Here is a 14,619-nt window from a genome sequence, read left to right on the forward strand (position 1 = left end):
CTGTGTCAAACTTCTAACTGTAGTTGTTTGTCATACACGTATCACCAAAATTTTTCCATTGTCAGTTATTAATGTGATATTTCATGTTTTACAGTCAGGTTCTCTGATAGACCCGACGGAGATACTTAGGCCAGAGCCTATACATGCAGGAAAACCGATTGCCCTTTTCAGGGATTTCACCATCGATGTAAATGATCCCATTAAGGAGAGGGTTCGCTTGCACTATGACAGCATGCATAAGCATCAGACGGTGGAATTCGTCTTGGGTAAGCTCTGCCTATTCTTCACAGCACCTTCACTAGTTCGTGTCATTGCCCAGTTACATCTATACTTCCTTTCAGAACAACATGAGAGGTGGCTGAAGTTCGACAAGCTTCAAGCAACTATCATGGAAGCTCTGGAGACACTGAGCACGATGCTCGATCAGAGTGACCCGGACGTCGACTTCCCGAATATGCTGCACGCTTTTCAGACGGCAGAACGCATCCGCCAGGACCATCCAGACTGTGAATGGTTTCAACTCACTGGTCTACTGCACGATATGGGAAAGGTGAAGTATTCGAGGCCAGCAGACCTCGCTACCTGTTGCTCATTTTTCATTTGTCAACATCTGTTTAAGAGTTTCACAGGCATATTTTCCCCATTCTTTTACTGCGTTGATTTTTTCGCGCGACAAGTTCACTTCAGCTCTATATGATTTTTAAGACTGCCTGATTTGATGTAGATCTAAATCCATTACACTTTGTGCAGTGTCTGTCTACATTGATGGAAAACGATTCTGCATGCTTTTCATGCTTCCTTTACCCTCTTAAGCCTATTAATGCCAGAAGAAATGTTGGGAATTATGCTAAAACAAACTGTATTAAAATCATTGAGTCGATCTCTGAGAAACGAAGTCCTCATACTAAAAGAAAGGAAAAATGTTAGGTAAAAATGTGTCGGTAAATACTTCAGTTAAAATTTATAGCTCAATTAACATTTGATACGATGTGACCGATGGAAGTTAACCTGACGATGAATTTTTCCAAACTTCTAACTAATGTACCCCAAGCAGTGGGACGTGTATGCACCACTGGACCCTAGCACAGTTTAGTTACACTGATCCACGTTCCTTGCCTGATTTCTATCATGACAGTCTGATAGAGAGGGGAAGAGGAGTTTCATAGCATGGACGTTCACGTGATTTAAGTATCTTGGGAATAGTTAAAAGGAATTACTTTACGCAATGAACGTTCCATTGCAAAGGTGGTTTGATATCACGCCACAGCAACTTGTGATATCTGTAACAGCATTTGTGATTTGTAACAGCTCATTAATATGTACTTCCGTGTGCGTGTAGAAGCAAAAAGAGATTTTCTCTGAGTTTGATGACATTAAGAAATATGACTACAATCCGACAATTCCAAGCACATAATATATTATTGCACAATACTGAAAAAATTTCAATAAATATATTCAAACAACACGTTTTCTCTATTTTTGAGTGAGGACTTCTAATGCTAAAGTTCATTCAGGTATTTTTGATGCACTCTATATAGGTATTACTGTGTGTTTTGTATAAATACTCGCAGTTAATTACTTTTGACTGCATTAGAATTTTACCATCCGTTCGGGAAAAAGATTTTATTTGTTGATGAGACCAGACGATGTAATGTGTACTAACAGAAACTGAAAGATGCAATGAAATATAGTCTTCTTGGCCTCAAATACAAATGTGAATATTTCATCAAATGAAATACGGCACGGTCTAGGAAGGCCAACTATTAAGCAAAAGAGAAAACTGCATGGAAGTCTGGTAAGTATTAGACCTTGGTAAAAAAATACACACTTCAAGCTCTAAAGAAAGCATCGTGAGACGGCAAAGCATAAGCGATCATTTTGTGTTACATTCCGTCGCACATTAAAAATAAAGCATTAAAAAAATTTGAGAAATCATCACGTTAATCATGAAGATACATGGACACTACATGATGTAATAGGCTGAGGCGACAAAAGTCATGGGATACCTTCTAATATAGTGTCTGACCTCCTTTTGCCCGGCGTAGTTCAACAACTCGGCATGGCATTTACTCAACAAGTCGTTTGAAGTCCCCTGCAGAAATATATATCCATACTCTCTCTATAGCCGTCCACAATTACGAAAGTGTTGTCGGTGTAGGATTTTATGTACGAACTGACCTCTCGATTATGTCCCATAAATGTTGTCTCGAATTCACATCGGACAATCTGGATGGCCAAACCATTCAATAGAACTGTCCACAATTGTCTTCGCCGAACAATTGTGGCCCTGTGACATGGAGCATTGTGATCCATGAAAATTCCATCCTTATTTGGCGACATGAAATCTTTCAATTGATGCAAATGATCTCCAAGTAACCGAACATAAACAGTTGCAGTCAGTGATCAGTTCAGTTGGACCAGAAGACCCAGTCCATTCCATGTAAACACGGCCCACATTATTATGGAGTCACCACCAGCTTGCACAGTGCCTTGTTGATAAATTGGGTCCATGGCCTCGTCGGGTCTGTACAGTATTCGAAACGTACCATCAGCTCTAACCAATTGAAATCAGGACTCATATGATCAGGCCACGATTTTAGAGTCGTTTCGGTCAAACTGATATGGTCTCGAGTCAGGAGACGTGCTGCAGGCGAAGTCGTGCTGTCAGCAAAGGCATTCGCGTCGGTCGTCGTCTGCCACAGCCCATTAACGACGACTTTCGCCGCACTGCCCTGACAAGTATGTCGTACGTCTCATTCTGATTTCTGTGATTATTTCACACTGTGCTGCTTGTCTGTTAGCACTGACCACTCTACGCAAACGCTGCTGCTGTCGGTAGTTAAGTGAAGGCCGTCGGCCATTGCGTTGTCTCAGGTGAGAGGTAATGCCCGGAACTTGGTATTCGCGGCACACTCTTGACACTGTGGATCTCGGAATATTGAATTCCCCAGAGATTTCGAAATGGAATGTTCCATGTGTCTAGCTCCTACTACCAGTCCGCATTCAAAATCTGTTAATTCCGTCGGGCGGCTACAATCACAACGGAAACCTTTTCACATGAATCACCTGAGTGGTAAGGACAGTTCCACCAGTGGAGTGCCATTTTATACCTTGTATACGCGATACAACTGCCATCTTCATATGTACATCTTGCAGTCCAATGACTTTTGTCAACTTTATGTATCTACAAGGATAAGAAAGTAAAAGTTATAACTATAGTAGTTCATGCCTATTACTCTTTATTATTCGGTAATATTTAACATGTATGAAAGCTTTCATGACCGGATGACATATCCTCTGGTAAACCTTCCGGGATGTAAGGTCGTGATCCATGAAACTCGTCAGCTCCTAACGTTTCGTCCAGAGCTGCGCTGGACATCTTCAGAGGGGTGTTTCTCCTCCGGTGAGTCTTGCCGACTGACGGGTCGGACGTCTGAGAGCGACTTATATATCGTAGAAAGTGGGCGTGACCAGAGTTACACGTGATATGCAGAGATAATCTTTGTCAGAGATAAAACTTAACTATCGATCGTAATCTCGTCGCGGATAAAACTGTCTAGCAATTCTGTAGTGCTACTGTCCAAATATCAATAAGTTTCATGGTCTCTTCTTTCCGATTAAAATTATCCCTATGTTTATATATTTCAATTGCTTCTCTAGAAAGCCGTGGGTAATAGTTCGTCGTCGTAGATAAAATTTATGTTTCGGAAAAATTCACTTGATGATTTCTTAGCTGAAAAGCGTGTTCTGCTACAGCCGATTTATCTGTTTTTCTTAATCGGCAAAGACTTCTGTGTTCTTTTAATTGTGTATTTACGCTTCTTTTTGTTGTTCCAACATAAACTTTACCACATGTACACAGAATTTTATATACGCCACTGGCAGATAGAGGAGCGCGTTTATCTTTCACAGACCGAAGAACATGACAAATTTTCTTCGTTGGTCTAAAAACAGGTCTAATATCATGTTTACTTAAAATCTTTCCAATCTGATCCGTTACTTTCTTTATAAAAGGGAGAGAGACTGTATTCTTCCATCGTTTTTCGGACTTGTCCTTAAGCTTTTTGTTGTTTGGGTGCAGAATTCTGCTTACTTCTTTCTTTGAGTAGCCATTTTTCTCAAAAGCGTGCTTCAAATGTTTTAATTCGTCGTCTAGATACTCCAGCGTGCAAATCCGTCTGAATCTGTTAACGAGACTTGTAATCACACCTCTCTTTTGTTTTGGATGGTGGTTAGAGTTTTTGTGTATGTTATTTTTCTAAAAATCTGTTGTTTCAATCTTCCATCCGTCTGTCTCATAACTAAAACATCCAATAACGGTATTTTGTTATCATTTTCTCTCTCCATGGTAAACTGGATTCTTGGATTTATATTATTAATGTAATCAAAATATTCGCCTAAGGCTTCTCTACTGTGTGGCCAGACCACAAATGTATCGTCTACATACCGATACCAGCGAGATGGTTTCTTATCTGCTTTTTCCAAGGCTGACTGTTCGAATTTCTCCATGTAGAAATTAGCTACTGCAGGACCCAGTCGGTTACCCATTGCTACGCCATTAAGTTGTTCATAAAATTCATTATTCCACTGGAAATGACTGGAAGTAAGACAATGTCTGAAAAGAGCAGTCAGTGAAGTTTTCCGAAACAAAAATTTTATCTACGACGACGAACTATTACCCCCAGCTTTGTAGAGAAGCAATTGAAATATATAAACATAGGGATAATTTTAATCAGAAAGAAGAGACCATGAAACTTAGTGATATTTGGACAGTAGCACTACAGAATTGCTAGACAGTTTTATCCGTGACGAGATTACGATCGATAGTTAAGTTTTATCTCTGACAAAGATTATCTCTGCATATCACGTGTAACTCTGGTCACGCCCACTTTCTACGATATATAAGTCGCTCTCAGACGTCCGACCCGTCAGTCGGCAAGACTCACCGGAGGAGAAACACCCCTCTGAAGATGTCCAGCGCAGCTCTGGACGAAACGTTAGGAGCTGAAGAGTTTCATGGACCTCGACCTTACATCCCGGAAGGTTTACCAGAAGATAAATATTTAACATGGTGTCATAGTTCGATGCCTCTCTAGGGACTGAACAATAGTGCAGGAGTATATGAAGAACGTAACAGAGAGGCGTGTGACTGGTTTGGGGGGCGGTAATGAGGGATGGAGGGAGGAGTGGGTAGCTTGGACAGGAGGAGAAAGATAGGGTTTATGGGAGATAGGAGGCAATGACATCTGTGTCAGCTACAGGAAACCTAAAGCAGCGCGATGGTCTTTTCGATGGAATACTTGTATTAAGTGTTATACAGTCGACCATGTAAATGTGTAGTAAAGACAAACATTATACTATGGACTCCAGCTAGAAATAAATAGGCAGATGTCTGATTCAGATGTATAACATAGTTTTGGTCTTTAAAGTCAGTGAATTTCAACCCTCTGGGAAGGAGGACGTACGATTTGCCAAAAAAAGATGATGTTATGGAATCAGTGAAAGTCCGAGGCAAGTTGGTGAGGAATCTGGGAAGAGCGGAGGAGAAACGTTGACCCATCGGGCCGTCCATTTGGTCTGACTTCAGAATGATAAAGAACACAGTATCCAAGGCAATATATCCAGTCCCACTTTTTATCATATATTTCAACGTAATGTAAGACTAAAGGTGTCGTTACTGGTTTCAACTTAGTACCAAGTCATCATAACATGAACTGTTTAAAACAAAAGGAACTAGTAAAATATTAGGTTATTAAATCATAAACCAAATTAACTTTATTATCAGCCTTGCACACCTGAATTCAGTACATAATAACTCGTCAACTCAAGCAGCCCCAAGAAGCCCCCACAATGCTAAAATATCTGCTCTCTGATTTTTGGAACTGAAGGCTACATTTGATTACATAATACTGTAAAATAGGTAATCCTCAAACCGCAGTTATAAGATTAAGAATACTGACTGTGTGAGAAAGACATCTCAACGTAAATGCTAGTGAAAATATCTTAAATACCTGTGTAGAGAAGCTAGACTTGCAGTAGTAGTAGCATATTTGCCACTCTGAACGTCATGTGACCAGTGTTAATTGTTATAAGATTTAGGTTCGCATCTCACTTTCACAGAACAGAAATGCAGGAAGTTCTAGCCACATTCATCAGTAATTTCCATAAATTTAAGAACATAGAGATTCATGAATTTTGCCTAGAGCAGTGTATGGAAACATGTCCAACAGAACCAGAATTTCATAGTAAATCCTCCATAGGAGTAACTATATACTAAGCACCTGCTGATATCCTCAATCTGTTTATAGATCACCCTGAAGCTCTTCTGGCCTATGTGACACCAAAAACATCAAAGAAATAGTGGTTGCTGGTGATTTTAACATAGATTGTCTAAAAAAATTCAATAAGAATTTCTTACATTCAGGAAAAATATCATTCAATTCTAATTCCCAATCTAGGGTAGCTAATTTCTCACAAACACCCAGTGATAATCTATTTATAGAAAGGTATAATGAACACAATTATATTATAAAACCAGCAGTCAATGCTCTCTCAGACTATGACATGCAGTTACTTTTGTTAAATCTTAATAGTGAACAGGATATAAAATCTACTAAATATAAATTCAAGCGAGTAGTCAATAAGCCAAAAATTAATTTTTTGGGTTACTCCTCAAAGACATGAAATGGAGTCATGTATGCACTGGTCATGGTATGAAAAGTACAACATTTCTATTAATAAAGTCTTTACATTGTTTGAATACTGTTATCCTTCAAAACTAACCCAGATTATGCCAAAGTCAACAAACGGCCATTAATTGCTCAAGGAATCGGAAACTGTTTCTGTCAGAAAGATAGTAATACAGATATAAAAGCAAATGCATTATGAGGAAAAGATAATCACATCAGATAACAAAGTAAAGACAATATGTGATGTAATAAAGAACAGAGTTCTAGGATGAGATATGAAGAGGAGCAGGTAGTATTAAGAGTAAATGATACATTGGCACCAGTTGTGTGCAGCGTTGAGAAACTTTTTAAAAAGCATTTCTTAGCTGTTACTGAAAATACAGATATGGGACTGTCAGGTTCAGTAAACACTACCACAGGAATGTCTCAGACCACTCAATACAATTAATTTCAGAAACATGAATATGACACTCATTACACCAGTAGAAGAAATATCCATCATAAAATCTTTAAAATTAAGAATTCTAGTAATTAAATAAAACACAAACAAAGTGAATTAAAGAGTGTGATTCTGAGTTAAGTAACATATTAAGTTATCTTTGTAATGAGTCATTCATCTGTGGAACATTTCCTAAGTGGTTGATATATATTAAAGTTAAAGCTTTCAGAAAGGAGAGGTAATGCCATTTCCATCCAGTTTTACGTTTACTAGCATTCTCAAACATTTTATGAGTGATAATATAAAATTAGTTTCTTATCAATCTGACAACAAATAATATATTGCCAAAGTCACAATTCATGTTTCAAAAGAATTCTGATATTGAGAAGACTGCCTACACATACAGTGAGAATGTACTTCATTCATCAGGCAGTAAATTACAGGCTACTGGTATACACTCCTGGAAATTGAAATAAGAACACCGTGAATTCATTGTCCCAGGAAGGGGAAACTTTATTGACACATTCCTGGGGTCAGATACATCACATGATCACACTGACAGAACCACAGGCACATAGACACAGGCAACAGAGCATGCACAATGTCGGCACTAGTACAGTGTATATCCACCTTTCGCAGCAATGCAGGCTGCTATTCTCCCATGGAGACGATCGTAGAGATGCTGGATGTAGTCCTGTGGAACGGCTTGCCATGCCATTTCCACCTGGCGCCTCAGTTGGACCAGCGTTCGTGCTGGACGTGCAGACCGCGTGAGACGACGCTTCATCCAGTCCCAAACATGCTCAATGGGGGACAGATCCGGAGATCTTGCTGGCCAGGGTAGTTGACTTACACCTTCTAGAGCACGTTGGGTGGCACGGGATATATGCGGACGTGCATTGTCCTGTTGGAACAGCAAGTTCCCTTGCTGGTCTAGGAATGGTAGAACGATGGGTTCGATGACGGTTTGGATGTACCGTGCACTATTCAGTGTCCCCTCGACGATCACCAGTGGTGTACGGCCAGTGTAGGAGATCGCTCCCCACACCATGATGCCGGGTGTTGGCCCTGTGTGCCTCGGTCGTATGCAGTCCTGATTGTGGCGCTCACCTGCACGGCGCCAAACACGCATACGACCATCATTGGCACCAAGGCAGAAGCGACTCTCATCGCTGAAGACGACACGTCTCCATTCGTCCCTCCATTCACACCTGTCGCGACACCACTGGAGGCGGGCTGCACGATGTTGGGGCGTGAGCGGCAGACGGCCTAACGGTGTGCGGGACCGTAGCCCAGCTTCATGGAGACGGTTGCGAATGGTCCTCGCCGATACCCCAGGAGCAACAGTGTCCCTAATTTGCTGGGAAGTGGCGGTGCGGTCCCCTACGGCACTGCGTAGGATCCTACGGTCTTGGCGTGCATCCGTGCGTCGCTGCGGTCCGGTCCCAGGTCGACGGGCACGTGCACCTTCCGCCGACCACTGGCGACAACATCGATGTACTGTGGAGACCTCACGCCCCACGTGTTGAGCAATTCGGCGGTACGTCCACCCGGCCTCCCGCATGCCCACTATACGCCCTCGCTCAAAGTCCGTCAACTGCACATACGGTTCACGTCCACGCTGTCGCGGCATGCTACCAGTGTTAAAGACTGCGATGGAGCTCCGTATGCCACGGCAAACTGGCTGACACTGACGGCGGCGGTGCACAAATGCTGCGCAGCTAGCGCCATTCGACGGCCAACACCGCGGTTCCTGGTGTGTCCGCTGTGCCGTGCGTGTGATCATTGCTTGTACAGCCCTCTCGCAGTGTCCGGAGCAAGTATGGTGGGTCTGACACACCGGTGTCAATGTGTTCTTTTTTCCATTTCCAGGAGTGTATTTTGTCGTATGACAAAGCCATTAGTATGAATCAAAATATCTTTTCAAGTAAATTAGAATATTATGGGGCAATAAGAAATGCTGCCAATGGTCTAAATCCAACACCTTTCACAAGAAACAAAGGGTATCATTAGGAAAGTGATATGTATTAAGCTATGAGTCATCATCAATTTGCAATTAATTATATGTGGCATCTGACAAGGCCCTGTCTTAGGGTTCTTCCTTTTTTATGTTTGTTAGTGACCTTTCATCTGCAACACTGCCAGATGCCAAAATTTTTTTTCAGATGACACAAACATTGCAATAAATAGTGAATCAAGTATAATCTTAGAAATATCGGTTACTGGACATTAGTAAATGGTTTTTAGACGATTATTTATCAGAAAACTTTGAAAATAGCGCACTACATGCTTGCAACTTGTAAGACGTTTCCCGCCAGCAAATGCCTAAAATATGATGACAAACAAAAGAGGCTGGCAATGTTAAATTGTTGGAGTTAGAACTTCATAATAAATTCTGGGAGGAGAGATCTACAGAACTGCTGAAGTGCCTAAATGCATCTCTGTTTTAAATATGAATAAACTCAGTTTCTTCTCCATTGATGGATTTCTATGCAGAATCAACTGATACATTATGTTACATATAACATTAAGCAATGCGAGTAGTAGTGCAATCGGACTTGCGTACAAATAAGTGTTGTGCAATGATTTTTCTGTTTGATGAAGCATGGCTACATATAGCCTAAGAGTTATCATGTGCACCTCAGTCTGTTGAACATTTGTATTTAAATGACAAGTTATTTATTACTGTTTCAATGAAAATATGCTTGAGATTTCTTTGAATTATTTCACATCCACGAGCACCATTTCACTTGGTATCTGTGGAAGGTACATTAGCAGACTTGTTTTTCTTTGTAATATTTGTTGCATATTCGTATATTTCTACATCCTGGAGGATCTCCTGGAACGAAAAGTACATCTAATCTACCTAATCCGCTTTCAGATGCGATCCACAAGTAGCAAACTAGTAGCTGACTCTCAATGTAACATATCACAAGATACTTCGAAAAAGGCTTTGTATCTGATATTGTCTTGTTCATTTCATGACTGATTAGGGTATTGTTCGAATTAGCAAAAATTTCAAGCTCTTCCAGGATATTTAAATGGTATATTTTAGGGACGTAATGAAAGGTAACCAGATGTTGTTGTATGCATCCCACCTTGTGTACACATTTTTTAAAATGAGTTATATACAATAACATTTTTCATATCTATCACGATTATCCCAAGAGATTCCAACTGATACACTTACTTAGCTTCAACTTTTTAACTAATTAAAAAAAGTGACATCAGTTGTTAAATGTCAATTATCAAAGAGTTATCAGAATATTTGTATCTTTTTTTGCTTCTTTTTTGGTTCTCTTCTCCCTTTTCTGCCATTTCCATTGTTGGCGTTCTTTTTATTGAACACCTGATCTTGTTTAATAGTAGCTTAATTTACCAGATCCTTCTTATTGGCTGTTTAGTGCACACTTGTGACCGCCAGATACTAGTTTGGCGTTTGAGACCACATCTAATGGTGAAAATCATCTATCCCGACTCTACTTCACATCTAGCTAATCTACACGAGTTGATAAACTTTTTTTACTATTCGTCACTTTGAGATGGCTTTACCTCTAAATAATTTTTGCATTTTGAGTTCTTGTAGCTGTGATTTAAGAACTACTAATTTAATATTGTTACATTGTCAAATTTAGCCTTCAGTTACAACAATGAGAGCACAGAGTTGTTTACTTTGTTAGTATCCCTCTAATTGATGAGCTTCTGTGTAAGTATTTAAGTATGCATGGTTTTGTGTAGAAATTAATTGCACTCGTAATTTTGTGTCCTATTACTTCACTATTCATCCCTACTTTCTTTTTAAACAGATCTGATGTGACTTGATTATAAGCCGAAAACGATGATGGTACAGTTTGTGTGATCTGAGGTTGAACTGTTATATATTACAAGACAGTCACTGTGTTTTCCTTGGGCAGTATACCTAGACTGCGCAATTTTGCACGTCATTAAGTCTGTGTGATTGCATATTGCTCTATAGTGACCTTCATCTGTCATGAAGTAGAGAGAAGTTTTTAACCATAACTACCACATTTGAGTGTATAGAGGCGTGGATCACTATGTGTGTTGTATCAGTGTTGGCAGAGTATCAAGGGAAGTCCTAATTTAAAGGCTCCTGGCTGAAATGGAAAGTATTATTCTCACTCCGAGGAACATCGTTTTCTGTCTCTGCAGTAAAGAGAGCTTTGATCTCATAACGGACTTGAATCTATATTTTCTTCCTTTTAAAGCTCAGATTTAAAAAATGCCGTCGGTCACTATGCAGGGTGTTTAAAAAAAGATGTCGAATACTTTGAGAAACAAGAAAAATAAGTCCAGTAAACATGGATCTGGAAATTCGTACTTTCCGAGATGGAAATGGAAATGCCGTGTGGCTAGGGCCTCCCGTCAGGTAGACCGTTCGCCTGGTGCAAATGATGATGATTAGGACAACTCAGCACCCAGTCCCTGAGCGGAGAAAATCTCTGACCCAACCGGGAATTGAACCCGGGCCGTTAGGTATAACATTCCGTCACGCTGACCACTCAGCTACCAGGGGCGGACACTTTCCGAGATAAGACGAATAAACATGTGTCCGGAAATGCATACTTTCTGCATTAAACTCGTTCTTACAGGAGGTGTTGAACGTTGCGTCCATTCATAACAATGCAACCCTCTACCATCCGGCGTAAAGAATGACGCGCTCTTTTTACTTGGTTGTTGTTGTTGTACCTGCTGGCATACATCGAAGTCGCGACATTTTATTGTCCGGACATCGTTGATGGCATGGCGTAGACCAATTCCTTCAAGTGCCCTCTTAACCAAAAGTCTTGGAGATTAAGGTCTAAGGAACGAGCAGATTGAATTGTGCCCCATCCCCACCCAACCAATCCAGCGGTCCTGAAATGTCTGCGTCGGAAAGTGGCGCACATTGAGACAAAAGTGTGCTGGTGCGTCATCATGCATCAATCACATTTCTATTCGTTTTTGCAAGTTCAGATAATGCGCCTCAGTTAACCGTTGCGGTACGATGTATGCCCCTATTAATCTGTCGCCAAGTACGCCGGACCACACATTGATTGAGACTCGATGTTGATGCGCTCTTTCCTGAATTGCTTGGCGTACATCTGTCCATACACGCTGGCTATGGAAATTCATAACACCATCTCTTATGCACCCTGCCTCATCGGTAAACAAAATCTTGGATGTGAAGAGTGGATCTGCGGCACACTTCTGCAACAGCCTGGCATGATGATCCTATGGCGCTACAGCCTGAACCAGCTGTAGATGATATGGATACAGCACATGTTCATGAAGTAACCCCCAGATAAGATAGTGGCACAAGCATTCTGCTGCTGCTAATAGTCGCACACTGATCCAAGGGGTTTATTCCACCGAACCTAGCACATGCTCCTCTGCATCAGGTGTACGGTCTGTACCGGGCCTTCCATTGTCAGTCTTCTGAGGTACAAGGGTACCTGTGTCCCCCCGACGCTGCAAAAGTCTGCCGAACAGCTTATGAGAGGACACTCTGCGCTGTGGATATTATTTCAGCGTAGAGTGCACGGGCTCCCAGGCGATGTCCGTTTGCTAAACCTTAGCAGAATATCATATCCATGGTGGTGGTGATTCGTATGGGACCAAATTGCTGACGCCCTCAGTTCCTAGGCTTACACGCTGCTTAATTTAAGTTGAACTAACTTACGCTAAGGACAACACACACACCCATGCCCGAGGGAGGACTCGAACCTCCGATAGGGAACTGCGCGAACCGTGGTAAGGTTCCCCTAGACAGCGCGGCTACTCCATGCATCATATCCGTCATATCACTTGCCGTGTAGTAGGCTCCCATTTCCTAAGAAGTGGTGGAAGAGAGAAAATGTAAATGTACTATATCATTTTTACGTACCAGCAGGGTAATAACAGTTTGGAATAAGGTGAAACAGCATGATACGTATCCAGCATTGACAGTACTGTGCAATAAGGCGCAGAACACGACGAAAACTAACGTAGCCTACAACACGATTCCAACAACACAACTAACTGCAGACCACCTAATGATAGGTAGAGTACTTTAAGACATTGTAATACCCTACCGGAACATTTGACGGAGTGTCAAAGCAACGACTGTGCTAATATCCGCAAACAAGCGTGGCACAATCCTTCGTATAAACAAGTGTTTATATCGGATAGTCTGCGTTTCCGGAGCCGTATTTATTGGACTTCTTTTTCCGCTGAGTACTACCACCTCTCAAACTATTTGACACTTTTTTTGGACAACCTATGTATTTCAGTCGATGAGCAGTGATTAATTATTTCAGCAGCTGCGAGCTCTCTCCTGCCTCTAGGAGCAGCGTTCTGATTTTGACTTCCCCTGGTAGCCAACCGGTGTTGTGATGGTCTTGTGCTGCAGATACTCGCGCTGTACGGCGAGCCGCAGTGGGCCGTGACGGGAGACACCTTCCCAGTGGGCTGCGCCTGGGCCGAGTCCATCGTCTACAGGAACTCCACATTCCTGGAAAACCCCGACACTCATGACCCCAAGTACAAGTAAGCGAGCACTGGCTACCTACTCTACTCTAAATCAACGACGGCGATGCAGAGGGACACTGGAAAAGTTGTCGGAATGGAAAAGCTGCTGGCTTACTGAAGCTGAACTGTCGTAAGATCAGTTGTTGTGGTGTCGGTATTGTTCCGTTAGAATATTCAACCGTTTTACGTGTATCTACATAACATACATCACGAATTGGAAGTTTTAGAGGATTGTTGCGCCTTTGTGATATCCTGATTGTAACACAGCAAACAGCTCACGCCTAACTCACTTTTCGGTGGTACACACTGCAATCACCATCTGCACAGTGTATGAACTGAAACTGAGAAACGATAAGAGGTCGCCCCAAGTTCAACACCAAAAATGTAATAAAATAAATTACTGATTCACATTAACTAAAGCCAATTTTTAGCCTTTTTTTCACAAACTTCATAATTACAGTACGACCTAGGTTTCTCATCATAAATCCATTTTTTATGACATGACTGATCCCAACGATAAGAACCAAGCAAAGAAAAACATGTCAACTTTCTAAAGTATCGATTCTTGACTTCATAGCTCTCCTCCAGTGTTTAGTAATAATGAGTTTTGTAAATCCGTTTGCAATTTGTCAGAGTTGTCAACAGAGATGACTTTTACAGTTGAAGTCAAATGGTTCAAATGGCTCTGAGCACTATGCGACTTAACTTCTGAGGTCATCAGTCGCCTAGAACTTAGAACTAATTAAACCTAACTAACCTAAGGACATCACACACATCCATGCCCGAGGCAGGATTCGAACCTGCGACCGTAGCGGTCACGCGGTTTCAGACTGAAGCGCCTTTAACCGCACGGTCACACCGGCCGGCACAGTTTAAGTCATGAGCTGATAGTATAGGAACTTGATAAGTTTATCTTTGCTTGGTTCTCATATTCAGGATCAGTTGTGTACTAAAAAACTGGCTTATAACATGAAACCTAGGCCT

The 14,619-nt window shown here is 41.4% G+C and overlaps 1 protein-coding gene across 3 annotated transcripts in view; it reads left to right on the forward strand.

Moving 5' to 3' along the window:
* Positions 1-14,619, forward strand: part of LOC126416597 (inositol oxygenase-like) — a 35,715-nt gene that overhangs the window by 12,617 nt on the left and 8,479 nt on the right. For all 3 annotated transcript variants that reach the window (XM_050084350.1, XM_050084349.1, XM_050084352.1), the window contains 3 exons: positions 95-266; positions 342-550; positions 13,517-13,653. In XM_050084350.1, coding sequence (XP_049940307.1) covers positions 233-266; positions 342-550; positions 13,517-13,653 — 380 coding nt within the window. In that variant the 5' untranslated portion in view covers positions 95-232. The remainder of the gene's footprint in view (positions 1-94; positions 267-341; positions 551-13,516; positions 13,654-14,619) is intronic.

Source organism: Schistocerca serialis, chromosome 8 (assembly GCF_023864345.2).
Source record: "Schistocerca serialis cubense isolate TAMUIC-IGC-003099 chromosome 8, iqSchSeri2.2, whole genome shotgun sequence".
Taxonomy (NCBI): domain Eukaryota; kingdom Metazoa; phylum Arthropoda; class Insecta; order Orthoptera; family Acrididae; genus Schistocerca; species Schistocerca serialis.